At 53.2% G+C, this 18243-nt stretch overlaps 6 protein-coding genes across 6 annotated transcripts; 3 read left to right on the forward strand and 3 right to left on the reverse strand.

The window, feature by feature from the left end:
- Positions 1 to 230: 230 nt before the first annotated feature.
- P884DRAFT_219648 (glycoside hydrolase family 10 protein) lies at positions 231 to 2167 on the reverse strand. The gene is made up of 2 exons (XM_069439417.1): positions 1445 to 2167; positions 231 to 1374 (listed from the first exon to the last, which is right to left on the reverse strand). Exons 1-2 carry the CDS (start codon positions 1772 to 1774, stop codon positions 463 to 465), a joined length of 1242 nt encoding a protein of 413 aa, XP_069299871.1. The 5' UTR covers positions 1775 to 2167; the 3' UTR covers positions 231 to 462.
- Positions 2168 to 2801: 634 nt separating this feature from the next.
- P884DRAFT_239238 (peptidase-like protein) lies at positions 2802 to 4764 on the reverse strand. Its single transcript, XM_069440128.1, has 4 exons — positions 4492 to 4764; positions 3995 to 4425; positions 3353 to 3944; positions 2802 to 3255 (listed from the first exon to the last, which is right to left on the reverse strand). The coding sequence occupies exons 1-4, from the start codon at positions 4602 to 4604 to the stop codon at positions 2910 to 2912; spliced, it is 1482 nt and encodes a 493-aa protein (XP_069299872.1). The 5' UTR covers positions 4605 to 4764; the 3' UTR covers positions 2802 to 2909.
- A 2099-nt stretch (positions 4765 to 6863) lies between these two features.
- On the forward strand, positions 6864 to 7591 carry P884DRAFT_194542 (uncharacterized protein; the record flags this gene model as incomplete). The annotated part of the gene is made up of 2 exons (XM_069437839.1): positions 6864 to 6998; positions 7175 to 7591. The coding sequence occupies 2 exons, from the start codon at positions 6864 to 6866 to the stop codon at positions 7589 to 7591; spliced, it is 552 nt and encodes a 183-aa protein (XP_069299873.1).
- A 1055-nt stretch (positions 7592 to 8646) lies between these two features.
- Positions 8647 to 9644, forward strand: P884DRAFT_320967 (uncharacterized protein; the record flags this gene model as incomplete). The annotated part of the gene is made up of 3 exons (XM_069445391.1): positions 8647 to 8892; positions 8980 to 9114; positions 9144 to 9644. The coding sequence occupies 3 exons, from the start codon at positions 8647 to 8649 to the stop codon at positions 9642 to 9644; spliced, it is 882 nt and encodes a 293-aa protein (XP_069299874.1).
- Positions 9623 to 11079, reverse strand: P884DRAFT_328172 (carbohydrate esterase family 5 protein). Its single transcript, XM_069445581.1, has 5 exons — positions 10819 to 11079; positions 10629 to 10752; positions 10469 to 10574; positions 10212 to 10391; positions 9623 to 10149 (listed from the first exon to the last, which is right to left on the reverse strand). Exons 1-5 carry the CDS (start codon positions 10970 to 10972, stop codon positions 9802 to 9804), a joined length of 912 nt encoding a protein of 303 aa, XP_069299875.1. The 5' UTR covers positions 10973 to 11079; the 3' UTR covers positions 9623 to 9801.
- Positions 11080 to 15655: 4576 nt separating this feature from the next.
- On the forward strand, positions 15656 to 18099 carry P884DRAFT_328173 (major facilitator superfamily domain-containing protein; the record flags this gene model as incomplete). The annotated part of the gene is made up of 9 exons (XM_069445582.1): positions 15656 to 16040; positions 16110 to 16142; positions 16358 to 16401; positions 16526 to 16754; positions 16885 to 17124; positions 17223 to 17451; positions 17535 to 17690; positions 17758 to 18026; positions 18079 to 18099. The coding sequence occupies exons 1-9, from the start codon at positions 15852 to 15854 to the stop codon at positions 18097 to 18099; spliced, it is 1410 nt and encodes a 469-aa protein (XP_069299876.1). The 5' UTR covers positions 15656 to 15851.
- Between the last annotated feature and the right edge of the window lie 144 nt (positions 18100 to 18243).

Consider the following 18243-nt stretch of genomic DNA (forward strand, 5'->3'; position numbering starts at 1 on the left):
CCCAACTCCGGTTTGCCAGCGTGGGACAAAGGTTAATTAATTAAATCATGCTCTCCTTGTTAAGCGCAAGGAAATCACAATATAGGAAGGACGAAGCAAAATGGCAGCAAACAAGTGCTTCTTAATCATGCAATACTAGCACAGTCAAACCGCCACATACCACTAGTAAAAGGAAGGAGAGCATCACACTGTACCCGCGTTTGTGGGTTGGATGTCTGTCCACTCCAGATGTCGGGAGAAAATTCTGTTCTGATTGAACCTCCAGCTCTGATCTGCTGGTCCCTGATTTACAGTTGGTTCTCAACACAACCTTCAATATATACAGAAGAAGTCAGAAAATCCCAGTCGGTGCAGCCAGTGTTTCCTGGATCGGCCCCCGATGGTCTCTGTCTAGCAAGCTCACCAAATCATGCTGCCAACTTCAACAATCCAGAAGACTGGCACTCAGCGGGACCTTGTCCCTTACAGGCACTGCGAGTACCAGTCGTTCTGCTTCTGGCAGGTCCATGGGCTCTCGCACTGGGTAGGCCCCGTCCATCCGATGCCGCCGCACTGTCCCCACCTTGTCTGCGTCGGGACGCTCGTGGGCGTGGCACTGGAGGAGGAGGAGGCGGTGGTGGAGGCGGGCGGAGGGGTGGTGATGGTGACGAGGGTGGTGGAGGACGAAGCGGGCGGGGCGCCGGTGGCCTTGGCGGCCAGGACGGACGAGATCGAGGTCCACGCGGGCTTCTTGTTGTAGTTGCTGTCGTAGATCAGGGCGTCGCCCTGGCCGGGGAACGTGTTCGGGATCCACGAGTGCGCGTCGGTGAAGCCCCAGACGGTGACGCCGACGCAGCCGGCGGTGTCGAGGCAGGAGCCGACCACGTTGGCGAAGTCGTTGCCCTGGGTCGCGAGCGCCGACGAAGAGGCCGGCAGGCTCGAGTGGCGGATGTCGAGCTCCGTGTAGGCGACCTCGAGGCCGAGCGCGGTGAAGCGCTGCAGGGCGGTGGCCAGCTGCGAGCGCGTCGGGGTCGAGCCGACAATGAGGTGGCCCTGGAAGCCGACGCCGTCGATGGGAGCGCCGGCGGCCTGGACCATCTTGACGAGCTCAACAGCGCGGTCCGTCTTGGCCTGGTTGTACTCGAGGTTGTAGTCGTTGTAGTACAGCTTGGTATCGGGATCGGCCTTCTTGGCCAGGTTGAAGGACAGGGCGAAGTAGTCGGTCCCAAAGGTCCGGAGAAAGACGTTGTCTCGCCAGGAGTTGCCGTCGTCATTGATGGCCTCGTTGATAACGTCCCAGGCGTAGCACTGGCCCTTGTAGTGGCCCATGACGTTGTTCATGTGCGTCTCGATGACCGAGGTGAGCGAGTCCCTAGTCCACGAGCCCGAGGAGACCTGCGGTGTTATTCTACTCGTGAGTATGACTGCAGGCTTGGTGGATGTGATGCGGGGGGGCTGCACTCACCCAGCTCGGGAGCTGGCTGTACCAGACCATGGTGTGGCAACGCATGCCCTGGCCGTTCTTCTTGGCCGTGTTGGCCGTGATGTCGCCCGAGGCGTAGTTGAACTGGCCACGGGACGGCTCAGTAGCATCCCACTTCATGCCATTCTCGGGAACGAGCTGGCCGAACATGCTCTTGTCGCTGAGGATGGCAGCATACTGAGCATCACTGTTGATGACGCTCTCGCTAAGAGCAGTACCAAAGTACTTGAGTCCAGCCCTGACGGCGAGGTCGTTCAGTTGGCCCGAGACGGCAGGCGCAAGAAGCGCTGCCCAGAAAGCTTTGGAGTGCATGATACCGACCAGAAGAGGGTACAACACTGACGAGCGGGAGGCTGAGGAGCAGGGATGTTGGAGAGCCAGCAGCTTAAAGGCGCGAGCAACCCCCTTTGTATTGGGGGAGTTGTTGGGGTCCTTTATGTCTTCTCTCTGTTCACCATGTCTGTCCTCCGAGCCTGGCGAACAGGCGGGCTCATTGCGGCTCGAGCATGGGGTTCACGGTCCTGGGTTGCATCGCTGTCGGACAATAGCCCCAGTTGCTCGGTCCGGATTGGGTTGAGTCGCCCGTGCGACCTGCTTCTAGTGTCGGCTTTGGCCGTCCTGGAATCTTCGAGGCTGGTCGGATCTGGCATGGCGCTCACACCGCTGCCGTTGCTGCGATGGAGAGTTGTCGAGGGTGTGGCCCGGAGCGACAACCCAACCCGGTTCTACGTCGGAGGGTCCTCCGTCCATGGACAAAATGGGTAGGCTAGACGACGCCAACCCCTCTGGGACCCGGAACTCGGGCGCTTCAGAATCCACTCTCAGCGGCTAGCCCCGCTGACGAACCCCTTAATCCCGGCCTGTTCGCCACGTGAGACTTTAGCCTGAATACTGCGTGCTACGATTCTGTTGCGGCTTGGCGCCCGAGACTCCAGCGGCGCAGGCCATCGAGAAGAACAGACGGATTGATGCCATGCGTGATCCGAAAGAAAGCGCGGGAAGAGCCATGCTACAGCGCCTCGACGCGTAATTAATCCCGCTCGCCTAAGGTATTTCTATCGTTTTAGCAGCGGTGCTTGCCTCGACTTGGAAGATACGGTTGAATATCTCTGTCTGCCCTGTGTTTTCTCGAGCTTTCCTGGCTTATCCACTTCTGAAAAGGTTGATGTCTTCTTCTTGGATCGCTGTGATCCTGAATCTATGAGAAGCTGAAGGAGACCCGAATGCGGCCGTAATTAAATACCAACGAGACAGGATGGGTACGGGTTGGTTAACCCAGTTCGTGGGAAGCTTAAGAGCACAGGAGTCGCAAACTGAGTCCAGATAGGAGCTGGCTTCTGGCTTCTGTCACGTCCGGCGACTTGGCTTGCAATACTGGTGGCTATAAAGATGTGCACGATGATTTCCTGGGTCATGTTGTGGGTGAGGACAACCTCGAGCAGGGGCCTTACACTGCGACCCTCTTTCCTGTATGCGAGCATGTGTGCCCGTGGCTCGCTTCCTCGGCCAATGAAGCCCACTTTCGGAAGTTTTGCACCACGCCACGGCGCGTGTGAAGATTCAGGCTAGTTTTCTTGCGGGGCGGCACGCCCTCGAACGAGTTGGCCAGCCGGGCAGCCGCTCGAGCGGCCGCTTTGGCATTGACGGTCAGCGCTTCCCAGTTGATGTTGTCGAGGTCATCACACGCCTGGTGGTAGCATTCGTCGAATGGAGCTCCTGCACCGGTATGTAGCGCGGTACTCGGGATACCAAGCTCGAGGAAACCCACAAAATCGGAGCCAGAACCGAAGCCGCTTGCATCCGAAGGTCAGCGGAACCTGCACATAATTATCATAGAGGTATCAGGTACGCAAAATAGATGTCGAGCTTGCTGGAGTGGGATCTACTTACCCGTGGACAATCTCCTTCCCCTGCTCGACGAGGTATTCCTCCAGAAGCTGCGGCCCGACTCCGCTGTTATCATCGCTTGCAATCTCAAAGTCGGGATGGGGAGAGCCAATCATGTCGTAGTTGAAGTAATACTTGATGCGGTCGGCTTCCTCCTCGGTCAAGTGGGAGGTGTAGTAGAGGGATCCGACCAAACCACTCTCTTCTGCTGCCCACCAGGCGAACCGAATCTTGTGTGGGAATCCATCGTAGCGCCGGACTGCGGTCAAGATCTCCAGGAGAGCTGCCGTGCCGCTTCCGTCGTCATTGATGCCTGCTCCCGCCTGCACGCTGTCGAGATGTGCACCGAGCATAATAACTTTGTCGGGGTCGCCCTGTTTGGTCTCGGCAATAATGTTCCACGTCTCGCGCGTCTCGGATATGGAATCGACCAGCAGGTTCGCAGTCACCTCCTCGCCATCTGCCAACAAGGACTTCCAGCTCTGTCCTACTTCCAAGGGAATAATTCCGATAGGAACAGTTTTGCCGATGCTCTCTGCACCCAGAGTCGGGACGACGATGTTCATACCGGGCTGCTCGTTATACAAGATCACCCCTAGACCGACGTCAGCATTTGCTTCCCCCGTCAGCCAGGACGTAGCTCACCCAGCGCCCCGCGCTCCTTAGCAAGGGCCGACTTATCTGCCACAGCACAAATGCCTCTCTTTACTAGCACCAGCTTTCCTTTCACATCGATCCCTTCCCACTGGTCCGGAAAGCACCCCGATCCGCGCTCGTCATCGACCGGTGTATCTACCAAGGGAGCGGTGATACCATCAGGCAGCGGCGTGGCGGGATTATACAATGGGCTGATGACAAAGACATCCTCGCCCGCTGGTCCAGTCACCTTGATCTGGTTCGTTTTGCCGTAGGTGTGGTTGAAGGGCTGAACAACAGTGTCAAACTCATTGTGGAAGCGTATCTGTGCGCGCTCGAGAATAAAGTCGAGCGAGGCTTTGTACCCAGGCTCGCCAAAGGCTCGGTTGCCGCCGTGGGTGACCGCAATGTGGTTGAGGTTCCAGAGGACATTTTGCAACCTGGTTTGGCGATATTCGTTAACGAATGAGAGGGATCAAAGGTTTGGGGCTGTTGTCTTCTCATACTCTTCGGTTCTAATGTCTGCCTCAAGTTTGTCTGGGGTCAGAGGGTTGTTGCTTGCAAAGGTGGCGGGCGACAGGAAGAGAGTTGCCGCTCCCGCGGTGCGGAGTAACCTCATGGTCCTCTTATTGTGCGTAGGAGAGCCTGGCCTCTGCGAGATTAACTCTGTTTCAACGGCCTTCGTTGGGATTACCAGGAGCTGGATCTGATCGATAATTATCCTCTTGAGCGGTGTCGGGAAGCATTTTGAGAACGGGGGCCGGCAAAAATTTATCTTCCTATGATGGCGGCAATGTCGTCAGCATCCATATCAATATCATCTTTCATCTACAGTGTAAGGATCGCTGCTGCAATTCGGCGTAATCTGATAATTGCAGTCGGCATTGCGATAGAGTGCCAAGCCGTTGCGCTGCAGCGTCTGCAATCGGAAGGTGATGAGAATTGGCAACAAGGGCGCATCCGCAAAGTACAACACTGCGGATAGCATACCTTTTCTGCCATTGGCCCTTTGGCCGTCGGAGGCATGACCAAAGTCTGGGCATATTGTTGTCAGCCCAGCATGGAAGGTGCTCTCAAACGATGGCAAGAGACTCGTTCGAATCTCGTTTTTTCATATTACCACTGGTGCAATAGTTTGATGCAATGATCCCGCGGTTATCCTCGATTGCTGTTTGAGGACCGTCGATTTGCCTGATTTTTCTCGCGGCCGAAGATTAATTAATATTCGGGCAGCTGGCGATGCCAAATGCCCTGCCCTGGTCCGATGCTTTAGCCCCATGCATCGTACCCGCAACTGACGCTCGTTGTTGGACAATGCATCTAGCAGCGTTCCCAGCAGAGATCGGAAACGATAGGAAATAGTAATTTCGGAAGGTACCAAGCTTCATAACAATTCATGTTAACTACATCAGCCCATCTCACAGAATCGTGGGAATCGTGTGTGACATGGCGCCGGATACGTGAAACATACCTAATAATTATGTTATCAAAGGTGCATACTAGTATCGTACTCTACTGCTATATAATTACACAAAGAATCCAAACATTCTCAAATTTATAGTTGGTAGACAGTCCATATGAAACAGCGTTCTACTATGCTTTTGCTACTAGGCCGACCTCTGGCTCCAGCTTTGGCTTCGGCCCCGGCCCCACTTATCGGCGCCGGTGAACCTCCAGCTCGACCGCTTCCGGTTCTAAGCCGGACATCACAACACCGTAAATGCACGAGAGTCAAAAGTTTAAGTAGAAAAGTCAAAAAATTCTCGAATATTAAACAGAGAAATGCTAAACGGTGATATGACTCGGTGATACCTCATCAGGAGCTTAATATCAGCTAGACACCGTAATTAATTCTCCTAATAGCTATAACAAACCACGAACATGTGCGACTCTCTGATCGGCATCATAGATCCTTTGTCACTTAGGCTAATTCATTCGAAAAGGCCAATCAATTTCATTTGCTGCTTGTCAATCCTATTCCTCTAACAAAAAGCCTGTGATGTTTTCTAAAAGGTGGTCAACTTATGGAAAAGGAAAGCAAATTGATATCCGGATAGGATACCTCGACATTCTTCTTGGGTCTGAAGATATGACATTCCCATGGAGACAATGGCTTCGACCTGTTAAACCGGGAAGCACGTTCGATATTCTTCCCATGGTGGAAGAGCTTCCTAGCACCGAGTGAGCCCTTTTAACAACTGGTACCTGCCTGTCTCTGATGGTTTAGCTTCTGGGCAAACAATGACGGAGTCATGGTACGAATAGTCGGCAAGGTGTTGCTCCGCTTTTCAACCTCCTGGTCACAACGCCTGGCTCGGCGAGCACTTCCACACCCTATTCATACCTGGCAACGAAACAAGAGAGAATACAGCATAATAGCCCTAACAGGACTAAGTGTGCTTTTCTTCCCAGACCCGCATATATTGTCTCGGCGAAATGGCACAATTTTCAGGAATATAAGAGTGCCCGCCTTCACTCTCGCACTATTCCTTTCCTCTTCATCACCGCAGTCCCGACAGCGAATTTGACTGAGCCAACGGAAACCTCAAGTCTTGCAGCAATCTTCTTCTTCGAGCAGATACGCTTTCATCAGCTTCTTTAACCATGTAAGTCACTATTTGCACATCTTGATCCCTCTCTCCGGCGACAAGTCCCGTTCTTGGCTTCTGCTTGGGACCTCGACTGCCGAAGCATGGCCGTCGTCGTGATCTGCAACAGTAGCTTCTTCTTGGCCACCCCCCAGATTGCAGCTACCGTCGAAAAAAGCTATCATAGCTGTGGTGTCTCAAACTGCCCTTCCATCTCCTGGATGTCAATCTCGATCTGTAGCTCCCTTGGATGCTAATTTGGTTTTGAACCACCACAGTCACTGCTCACCATGGCTCCCAAGTCCGATGCGGGTAACCAGGAGGAGTCCAATGCCACGAGCGGCAGCGGCCCCCTTTCGGTCCTCAGTCCTCGTGAGCAGACCATAATGCTGCAGGCTTTGCTGTCCGATCCCAACTTTCCGGCTGTAGGTTTATTTCATGCCCCCCCTCTCCCCATTTCACCATTTTCCCGTCGCACTTCGATTCATCTGTTGCAGAGCATTCTTCCAATTTCTACCTTTCTCTTGCTTCAAGTTTGCCTTCTCTGATTAGGTTCTGTTCCTCAACCTCGATTAGCAGAAAGCTAAGATCTCGTCTCCAGGGTATTCAGGTCGACTATGTCAAGGTCGCCAACCGCATGAACCTGAAGAACCCGCGCTCCGTTTCCAACGCCTGGAGCATCATCAAGAACAAGATTGCTGCGTATGACAAGAAGTTCCGTGAGGACCACAACCTGCCCTCGGCCGAGCAGGAGGCCGCAGCCACCGCGGCTGAGAATCCGGAGGACGACGATAACCCCTCCCCCAAGAAGCGGGCTCGCACCAACAAGAGTTCTAAGTCGGCTGCGGGTGGTTCCAAGCGCGGCGCCCGTGCCAAGAAGGATGTGGCCTCTGCCATGCCTGACAACTCTGGTCTCGGCGCCGCAGCCGGCAGCTCTGAGGCCGCCGGTCGAGCCGACGAGACCGAAGAAGATGAGGAGAAGAAGGACCAGGAAAAGGACCTGGCGGGCGAAATCTGAGTTCCTGCCTGCTCTTTACAACCCTGGGTCGTGGCTCACTTGACCGAACCCTCACACACTTTTCCCTGCTTGTAGTCGGTCTTGACGGCGCTTGGAGGTTGGGGTGCACAGAGACTAATGCATTTGGCTTGGAGGGCGGTCTAATAGGGGAGATGCGTTGCTTTTCATGAAAGGAGCTTCGTCATCAAGCTGCAGTTGACTGCCACGCCAAATAGGGAAATGATTAACTTCAACACATCATTGTTCTCGGAGGTGATCTCTAAAGTGCCCGGCGATTGCCAATACACTCCAAGAAGTAGTTGGCTGCTCCCAGATGGTATTTGACGGCGCGACGGGGAGCGGCTGGGGTGTCCACATAATTAATTAAGATTCATAAGCACCACTTGGCGACAGCTTAACATCTGGACCTTATCTTCGAAGCTCAAGACAGGACCTTCCAAATGCAGCGAACGGCGTCCAGGTTGGAACTGAGAGGAATATTTTCTTGCAATCTGACCAGCTCAGGTCGGATGTAGGAGTAGGTCCTAAGGAGTTTGCATCCAGCCCTGAGTTGCTCGTTCTCTTCACATGCGCTCGGGTTCGGGTTTATCTGATGTCTATTACGGCAACCCAGCAAGAGCCGAGCATTCGGAGACAAGCTACCATAATTAAGCCAATCGGCCGTAAGCTAGATAATGTCCGAAGATAGGCCAGGCGATAAACAAGGCCTGCATTGTACTGTACTGGAGCACAGCTTCTGCTCGTATATTAGTACGACGATTCAAGGCCGCTTGGCCGAATCAGGTTCGATTAACTCCACGACCATGATGGCGTTAAGGTCCACGCGGCGACTAAGGTCGATGAGCCCACCGCAAGTCCAATGATATAAAATGTTCTATTGCGGCCAACTTGTACGAAAACATTGAGGACCAGCAAGTAGGTAAGTCTCCTTAGGGTTTCAATATCTCGGATCTGGTACTACATTATCTCTATCTATCTTATTAGTCGTTAACCTTATCTCAGCCAGACACCCTCCGCCGGCCATTGCCACGTCCTCAACAAACGTTCCTCCGACGATGAAGGCCTTGACGGTCGATTCTCCCGGCGAGCCTCTGCAACTAAAAACTGTACCCACGCTCTCGGCGACCACGGGAAGCTGTATCATGAAGATTCTTGCCGTTGAGGCGAGCAGCAGCACCCCGAACATCATCAAGGGCGTTGCCGGCTACACCATCCCGCCCAACTTCATTCCCGGGGGGAACGCCATCGGCCGCGTCGTGGCCACCGGCCCAGATGCGACCATCATCCAGCCCGGCCAGCTTGTCATGCTCGAGAGCTTCATCAGCCCTCGCGACTAACCTAACGAGGAGCAGATTCTCTGAGGAATTACTGCGGGACTCACCCTCCAGAGCCTCAAGTTCATGACCGGCAACTGGACCGCGGGCTGCATGGCCATTCACGCGCGCCCGTCACTCGAGAACTGCTACTCGCTGGACGAGAAGCGCCTGTGCGGATCCCCGGCCGCGGGGGGGCTAGGGTACTCTGTCGAGGACCTCTTGCCGCTGCCACCCAGCTGGTTGCTCTCGGCGGCCTGCGCGCCCTCGATTTCAAGCTCGGGGAGCGCCTCACTGTTGCCCCCGCCACCGGAACCTTCAGCTACGCCACGGTCCAGGTCGCTGTCGCGATGGGCGCGCGGGTAGTTGCTGTGGGCCACAGCCGGGAGTCGCTCGAAAGCATCCGGCAAAAGTTCCCACCCGGGAGCCTCCACGTGGTGCCGCTCACCGGCGACCTCGAGACGGATACAGCGCCGCTCAAGCAGTTTGGACCCGTCGAGGCCTACATCAATCTTTCCCCTCCCACCACAGGCAGCTCGACCCCCGTGCGTAGCTGCTTCGCCGCGCTGAGAAAGTACGGCCGCGCATGCGTCATGAACATCATGGGGCAGGATGTGGCCGTGCCATATGCGCTGCTCACGTGGAACTCCCTGACCATCAAGGGGCAATTCATGTACGAGCGGCGGAATGCGAGGCTGCTCATTAAGCTTCTTTTTTTGTCTGGCTCGGTCTGTTCCTAAGCACATATCTACTTATGCTGCTGTTGGTGTCAGTCGGAAGGGACAGAAAGGAATTCCGCTATGTACCGGGCTGTATTCACACTGCCGCAATCAAGATATTTACAAGAAGAGCTCGAGAACTTGGAACCCGTTTTCCTCACGGAGTCACGTCGTGGGTTCACAAGCACTGGGAGTACCACTGGTTGGATGCCCTGCAGGTTCCCTGAGAGCAGCACGTGGGACCCGTCCATCCCTGGCCGCCGCACTGGCCGTACAGCGGGCTGCAAGTGCCGCCGTTGCCGCCGGTCGGGACGGAGCCGCCGGCCGACGACGTCGGAGTTCCGCCGCTGCCGCTGAGCCTGGCCTTGACAAAATCCAGGGCCTGCTGTCCGTACTTGTTGCCATACTGCTGGTGGCTGTTGGCGTCGTTGCCCGTGCAGCAGTAGGGGTCGGTCGAATCGCAATAGCTCTGGATCTTGGACGCCGAGTTGGAGCCGCAGACGTAGCCACGCGGGCGCGCAGCAAACTAGGAACGCGTATGTTAGGAACTAGAGAATATCTCGTTCGAGGGAGGACGAAGCCACTCACACCTTGTGCCGTACAGGTACCGACATCGTAGGACAAGCCGGCGACGAACCGCGGAGAACCCATTTCGATGACGGCCTTGATCTGGTTCAGGGCCGCAGCCGAGATGGGAGGAGTCGTGGTCGTGATGCCAGAACCCGTGTCAGGGCCACCACAAACAGCATTGTCGATGATTTGACCGCCCTGCGTTTGTTAGACCCCCCTCCCTTCTCATCTTTGTCCTTTCCCAGATGTGTCTTGTCATTCTCATTGACACGCACCTGGGAGTAGCCAACGAGCACGATCTGAGTGTTGGGACACCGCTGATTGAAGCTGTTCACCGCCGATGCCACCGCGTCCGTGCCCTGCCTTGCCGAGTCACCGTACCTGTAGGATGGTTAGTCGACGATATCATGGCGCAAACGAGAAGGGATCACGTTCTGGACTCCTCCACAAGATGCTTGTCCACCGCAAGCGGGATAGTTGATTGCTTCGGCCGTGGCCCCAGGGAACGCATTGAGAATCAGGTTGACGACGGTACCGGCAGTTCCATATCCGGGTGGTGCTGCCCCGTATTGTCAGCTGGACGACCTCGGATGCACATTAGTAACCTGGCAAGAATACGACGAACCTGTCGTTTCTCGAGCTCCGAAGATATGGATTTGCGGGCATTGGCGCTTGGCGAGGACGGCCGCGTCCACAGCCTCGGCGTCGACGGGAGTCCCGCTGACGAGCAGCGAGTGAGCTGCCAGCAAGAGGTAAGCAACCTTGGGAGTAGGCCACATGCTGGGCGTGTTGCTGGTGTAAAATGACGGCAGAGTGAAGTTGAAGTGAGGTGGTGATAGAAGGGTTGCCGAAGGGGAGATGCTGGGGTTAGCATCGCTATATATCACCCCACGGGCTCCTGGAACTTATCCGTCTCGTTCAGCAGCACAAACCCTGCCAGCCAAGGGCGATACTAGCCGGGGTTTTCCCCAAATCCGTCTGGTCAGTACACTCGAGCCCTTACCACAACCTTGTTACATTCCGGGTACCCGGGAGCAGGTCTGCAAACCGTTCACTGTGACCTTGTCCTGTCTTTGTCTACCCCGTGTTCCCAATGAGTGGGTCAGGGTGGGCCATTGACTACGGAGTACACATTAAGCTGCGACGCAGCCCTGTGCTACAACGTGGAACAAGCGGTGGGGTTGAGGGCCCAGAGTCTTCGCAAGGCCTGGCGAGGTTGGCCAAAGACAAAGACCTGCCAGCGGTCCCTTTCCAAGCAACTACCAACTAGGCCAAAATTCGTCTTATATGTCGCTATTTGTTATTTCATGATCAGCACACATGTACTTGCAGCAACAGATACACCATGTCAGTTCTGGGGACGCTGATTCAAGAGCATCTTCCGAGAAGCTTGGTTTCAGCATGAACTACTCCGTATCCTTGTCTGGAATGTGCCTTGCAATCTCCAGTGGTGACCTGGTGAACCCGAACCCCAGTACCGGGATTGACCTCTGCAAGCCTCGACCGCCTGTGGGGACACGCTGGGGATTGGCACTAGGATCAGGGGTGACGGCCAGGAGAGATCCGAGGCAGGGGATTTAGCCTTTAGCCTGAATCGGCAACTAACGCTTAGGTGCCCACGATGTGACTGCAAGTTCCATCGAACCACTCCCAGGCTGCCTCCGCCATGTCATTTCAGGTCTCGGACGAGGCTCCGACATTCGAAAACGGGTTGGCAAGGAAGGCATTACACACTGCAGGATGAAGGACCGGCTAAGAACAACTTCTTCCACCAGTTTAGCCAGCCATGCACGAGTTTACCACCGTACACTAGTGTCACAAACGACAACTTGTGGTGGACAGGTAAGTTAATCCAAGATCTAATTGCGGAAATAACGTTTGAAAAGGTCATCTGACCTTGCGAAGATCCTGGTTATGGTCGAGTTGCACTGGCGAAGGGCCGAGAACCCCGTCAAGGAACCGCGATTTCGGTCTACACCAAATCCTTTTTCACATCATCACACAGCTCGTACTTGGCCCTCTTAGGGCAGCTGTAGAGGAATCAAATTGACTGACTGTGAGTCTCGCATCAAAATTCACGAATTTCTGCACTCAGAGTCCCTCGTAGGGTGGCCAGGATCATGTCATAACTGCGTTTTAGAGGACGCAAGAGCCTCCCCGTACATAGGCTTATACAACCACGTTACTTAGACCGGTATACGTAATATAGATTGCAAACCAAATTTAGTAAACCATTCTCAAAGTACGATACAATGGAGTCCTTCCCCTCTACCCGAGCGCCACATGCCTCTTCCTGCCTTTTAGGCCCGGTTAAGATGCAGCTGTTGACTCGATGATCAACCAATGCCTGATAAAGGCGTTTTCTCGGGCATTCTTCCGCTGAATATTGATGCTACTTTTGGCCTCTGGTACCACACCCGCTCCCCCACCCGACTTTGGATTGATCGGAATCACCGGTTCCTAGTCCACAGACCTGTTAATCCCCGCTTCTCAAAGACCTCCTCTTCGGGCATCGAGGACCTGAACATGGCAGCTAATGAGAAAAGGAATGATCCTCCAGTAATTGGGTGTATGGGAGACGGGTTCTTTCCCCTCCTTCTGATACTTTGTTTTGGCCCATTACATTAGAATAGCTAAATAGTGACAAATGAGTAAACGTTTTCAAAATGCCTGCAATGATGATGACCACTGAACCTGTGCCAAACGCAATGGTAAGCTCCGGTAAGCTTCGAAGAGAGTTTGGAGTGGGTAGCTTGAAGGATTGAAAGGTGCCTTGTTGAACTATGTACAAAAGAAACGCAACGAGTGATATTTATAGACAAAAGAGACGGTCGATGCGGTTGAGCGCCTCACGCCCTGTGGCAAGCACGTGGCTAGTGCTTTAGAAGCTCCATCGCTTCTGATAACCTGCCCTTAGAGTAGGACTTTGTCACCTCAGGTAGCTTATCTGAACCCTCTACGCCAAGCACGTCATCTACTGGCCGCGAGTGCGTCCGAACCTCCTCCATGCCAACGTGGACGCCTGAAGGATGCCAGTCAGGCCTGGGTGGACGGACAACCGGGTGGCCTTGCAGCCTAGGGAGGTGTATCCATACGAGGATTTCCGGAAAGGAAATGCTCGGCAATTGTGCAGAAACAGAGGGTTCTGGCGCGATGCGGCAGACAGTGGGCCGCAGGTTCAGATTCACGGAAGTTGTCGGCTGGAGTGAGAGGTCGATCATAATCTTGATCGTGATTGTCTGAGCATTTTGAAGTTCCTGGACATCACCCAGCAAAGTAGAATCTGAAGGCTGGCAGTGGCTGCGGTATCTTGCTTCCAGGTCATGGCAGGTTCTGAGGTAGATATACTAGAGGCTATGTTACACATCGACGGAGTTTTGGAAACCCCTTGGCTATGGCAAAAAGCTTTAGAAAAATGGACTTCCCAGCTAGGGTATGCTTTACCTCCCTAATAGCAAGCAACTTCGAGTATATCGGGTGCCCTCAATAACAGAGTCGAAGACTTGGCTTAGAGAATAGACGACCAGATTAAGGCAGATATTTCATCCGCGTAGTGCTTGGGGCTCTCGCACTGTATCGATTGATAGGAAGCTAGCACGACCCTTCGCACCTCAACCGAAACTACCATTAGGGCAAGGCTTCCCAAGGTTTGCCGCGCAACTATGTACTCGTTGGTTCTCGACTTGTTTTGATACATCACGTTGACACTCATCACGCGCGGCACCAAGGACGCTTCCCAGATCATCCCCCCTACTTCGACCGAGAAACTGGCGAAAAACCTAAATCGGTGTTAGATTCGCTACTGCTCCATTCAATGTTTTTTGATATTGAAATCAGTGCACTTGTAGAGAAGAAAATGATATTGCATGTTAGCCATCGTGAAAACACAAGAGTGCCTATAGAGCTCGGTATTGAGGCATGCTTGTTTCGGAAATCGAGGCTCGTCGGCAAATAGTGCAGGCACTCTCTAAGATTGAGCCTCCCCATCGACTTCGGACAAAACTACCTGGATTATATGGAGGATCAGCAGGACCTAAGAGAGATTGCGTATAATATCGTAGGCTGTTTTAGTAGTGGTAAACTCTCCAAGTCCTTCTTTGGCTAATATAGCTTCTCTAGCTCTGAGACCACAGCATATGGTGAAGGGCTTATAGTATTCTATATATAGTCAAGTCTTTGGTCCCCTCTGTTTGTATACATAGTGACAAGGAGCAAATGATGTTAAGGAACCAGATGGATATATTTTCTAGGACTTCTAGCTTTACTCGTGATGTTAAATATTTGGCGATTTATAAATAACGTCCAAGGTCACAGAGAGAATGGGACTAGGTACGTTTATAATACGAAGAGGGGAATAAGATAGCAATTTTTAGAATGTAGAACTTATTAGATATAAATCTAAGTTAATATCTCTGCAACAGTAAGGTTTTCTCGGGCTGAATCTATTAATAGAAAGAGCGAGAAAGTGTAACATCGATTTAACGTATTTATTTGAGTATAATAATTACCTGAAAATTATATATCTATAAACATTTCAATTACGAATCTTCTGAAACAAATAGGTTCTGCTTACTATTCCATTATCGGTGTTAGAAGAGTGTTCTCTTCTAGTATTATGTTCCAAGCGTACCAACACTTATTCCCGCCCTCGTTCTTTTAGCATTGTAGGATTTGTTAGACATGAATCCAAAAGGTACATATTTAATGTCGATCCCGAAGTTACCAGTTAGAGGCTGCAAATGATACTTCCTCAAGGCCCGTAGCCTTTGTTCTCGATGTCTTCAAAGGGTTGCAAGAGCCTATGAAAATGGGCCGACAGTGAATAAGATTCTAGTTCATGTAGAACAGCAAGCGATTCACCGGCATAGAGGAGGAGAGACAGATATTTTGGTTGATTACGAAGCATTGTTGGCGGCTGGCAGAGGAATGATTGATGCCTCCGTCGCCCGGCTCCGGACGGCCCCACTCGGCCCGAGCTGTGGGTCGCAAGCCGAAATGCTAGAGCTCTCTGTATTGACAGCTTCTGGAGCGGCACAGTTCGGGGTAAGGTAAATGAAAAAAATCAAGATGCGTTCAGCGACTAAGCGTTAGAACTTGCGGCGCTTCAAAAGCAATATGTTAACATGCACATTCTCATTCTGTTGTTCACAGTTTGCCTCAACATTGCCGGATTTTACAAACAACCCTAACCCTCGGTCCGGTGACTCCGGCTCTCTCTTCAAGCTCCGGCACCCCTGTCGAAAAGAGCTGGTTGAACAATCCAGATGTTAATTCGGTGGGTTCGGACTGAGCCGCCCATGGGAACACGGACGACCACCGGGAGATCGCGTCTCCTTCTGCTTGTTGGCGATCCAAAAAGTAGAAGAGATCTGAAACCGAAATAAAAAGTTGAAGCTTGTCCGAGCTTGTCAGCGGGGGGCTCGGGAAGTTGTTGCGACCGATATTTTCCTTTTCTCTGCTTTCCCTGCCCGAAGCTCGATGGAAGCTCCCTCGTTTTAAGATCGAGATCCGACCATCGCTAACCCATACATACCGTCGACATCTGTCGAAATTTTACGATCGCAGAGCGCTTTTCCCGTAATATATTTGTGACGGCAGTCCACATCAACCCGGCATTGTGTTTCCGGCCGAGACGCCACTGTAGCAGAAGAAAAGAAGATGGCGGTTGTCGACGAAACCAGCGTCGCCCAAAGCCGCCACAGCCATGACAACGAAAAAAGCTTAGACACTACTCCAAATCCCCCGGCAAACCGGAACGATTTGGAGTCGTCGAACGGCCATACGAAGGGAGACACCGCTCCTGATGGCAAAAATGCGGAACCAAAGCGGACAATCACGGGCCTAAAGGTGAGCCCGCCGCGTGTCGATAAGATGTTGTCTCTGTACTCACTTCTAACCTGTTTGCACATGCTATAGTGGTTCATCATTTTCACTTCGTTGATGTCTACCGTACGTAATCTGGATCAGAAAGAAGCGCCTGGTACAAGTTGGGCGGCACTGACATGCAGGGAAGGTTCTGCTCTTCGCGTTAGACAACACTATCGTAGGTTACCTTGAGACGAGTCATGCGACGTGGATCAGTACTGACTGCCAACAATTCGCAGGTTGCAACCATTCAACCCTCGATTATTGAGACATTCAACGACCAACGCAGCCTCGCATAGATCGGAGTCAGCTTCGTGCTCGGCCAGGTGGTTATTCTGCCCATGTACGTGTGGAGATCGCGAAGAGAACAAGACTAGGAAAACCATGGGAGAAATCAGAGGAAAAAACGGAACAGTGACTTTCTTTCTTCGACCGAGCTGTTCCGCTGACCGTTTTTCTCAATTTAGTGGCAAGGCGTTCGGCATGTTTAACATGAAGTTCTTGTTCGTCGTCAGTCTGATTCTCTTCGAGGTCGGCAGCGCAGTTTGTGGCGCCGCACCCAACATGAATGCTATCATCCTCGGCCGTGTCATTGCCGGTATTGGTGGCGCCGGTGTTTACGTGGGAGGGCTCACCTATATCAGCATTCTCACCACGCCAAACGAGCGCCCGCTCTACTTCGCCATTTGCATGTCAGTATGGGGCTTTGGGAATGTGTTGGGGCCCATTGTCGGCGGCTCGTTTGCTACCAGCCCCGCCACTTGGAGATGGGGCTTCTACATCAATGAGATCATTCGACGCTGACTCTTTCCTCCTTCTCGCGCAGCTCCCGATCGCCGCTCTGTTTGCCCCCGCTTTCCTCTTTAGCCTTCCGAATATCAACGCGATGCCGGACATCCCATTCAAGGAAAAGATGCGCAAGCAGGACTGGGTTGGCATCGTAATATTCACCGCCTTCTTGGCCTGCTTCAGCATGGCTGGCAGCTTTGGCGGCACGCATTACGCCTGGAATAGCGGTTCCGAGATTGCCCTCTGGGTCATGACGCTGGTCCTGTTCATCGCCTTCGTCCTGTCACCATCTACCATCCATTCATCCCCGGAGACTTGAGGCTCCTTCCGGTGCACGTCATGCGCACCAAGGACCTGATCTTGGTGCCTCTACAGGCCTTTCTCGTTGCCGGCAGTATGATGATGTCTATCTATTACACGCCGCTCATCTTCCAGTTTACCCGAGGCGACACGCCGCTGATGGCCGGCGTCCGTATTCTGCCGCTCATCTGCATGATCGTCTTTGGCTATCTGTTCAACGGCGTTGCCATGCCCAAGACCGGTTACTACATGCCTTGGTTTGTCGTTGGAAATGCCTTGTTGGTTGCTGGATCCGCGCTGATGAGTAAGGGAGAACTCTTCCCGTCCTCCCTCCCGTCCCTTGCGGCGGCAGTTGAGATCGTCAAGCTGACAACAGTGCACTTATAGCAACGATTACTCCCTCTATCTCCAATTCGGCCCTGTACGGATACGCGGCGCTCCTGGGACTGGGTATTGGCGCATTCCAAAGCGCTGGCGTCGGTGTCGCGTCTGCCCTCGCTCCCCCACCCGAGGTCAGCAACGTGGTGTCGGTGATGACAGTTGGTGCGTCCCAAGAGCCCTACGCATCCCAGTATAGGCTCAAATGACTAAACTTGTCACCAAAACACAGTCCAAGTACTCGGGATCATCCTCACCCTGTCCGTCTCGGGGTCTGTTTTCACCAATAGGGCTATCTTGAGGATTACCTCGGCACTCCCCAAGATCCCGAGAAGCGAAGCGACCGCGTTGATCACGGGAGCTAGTGGCCACTTCTACGAAAACCTCGATGAGAGTGATCGTGTGGTGGTTGTAAGGGAGATCATGAGCGCCATTTCTGAGGCCTTTTACTACCTCGTCGCCATCACCGCAATCGGATTCATCACCTCGCTGTTCCTGAGCGTAAGTACATCCCACCCCGAGCACCTCTGCACCATGGTTGATGAGCTGTTAGCTGGCCTGTGTCATTCATTAGCGAAGGAAGCTATTCGTCTCTGCTGGCGCAGCGGCCGTGTAACCGAGTTGCTGCATTTGGCTGCTGGCTCTACACCCAAGAGACCTTTTCATATTCTGAACTGAAAAAACCAAAGTCAGGGGAAAGTTATATAGACAATTGGAT

The sequence above is a fragment of the Thermothelomyces heterothallicus genome (genome assembly GCF_042370625.1).
Source record: "Thermothelomyces heterothallicus CBS 202.75 unplaced genomic scaffold P884_scaffold_5, whole genome shotgun sequence".
NCBI lineage: Eukaryota > Fungi > Ascomycota > Sordariomycetes > Sordariales > Chaetomiaceae > Thermothelomyces > Thermothelomyces heterothallicus.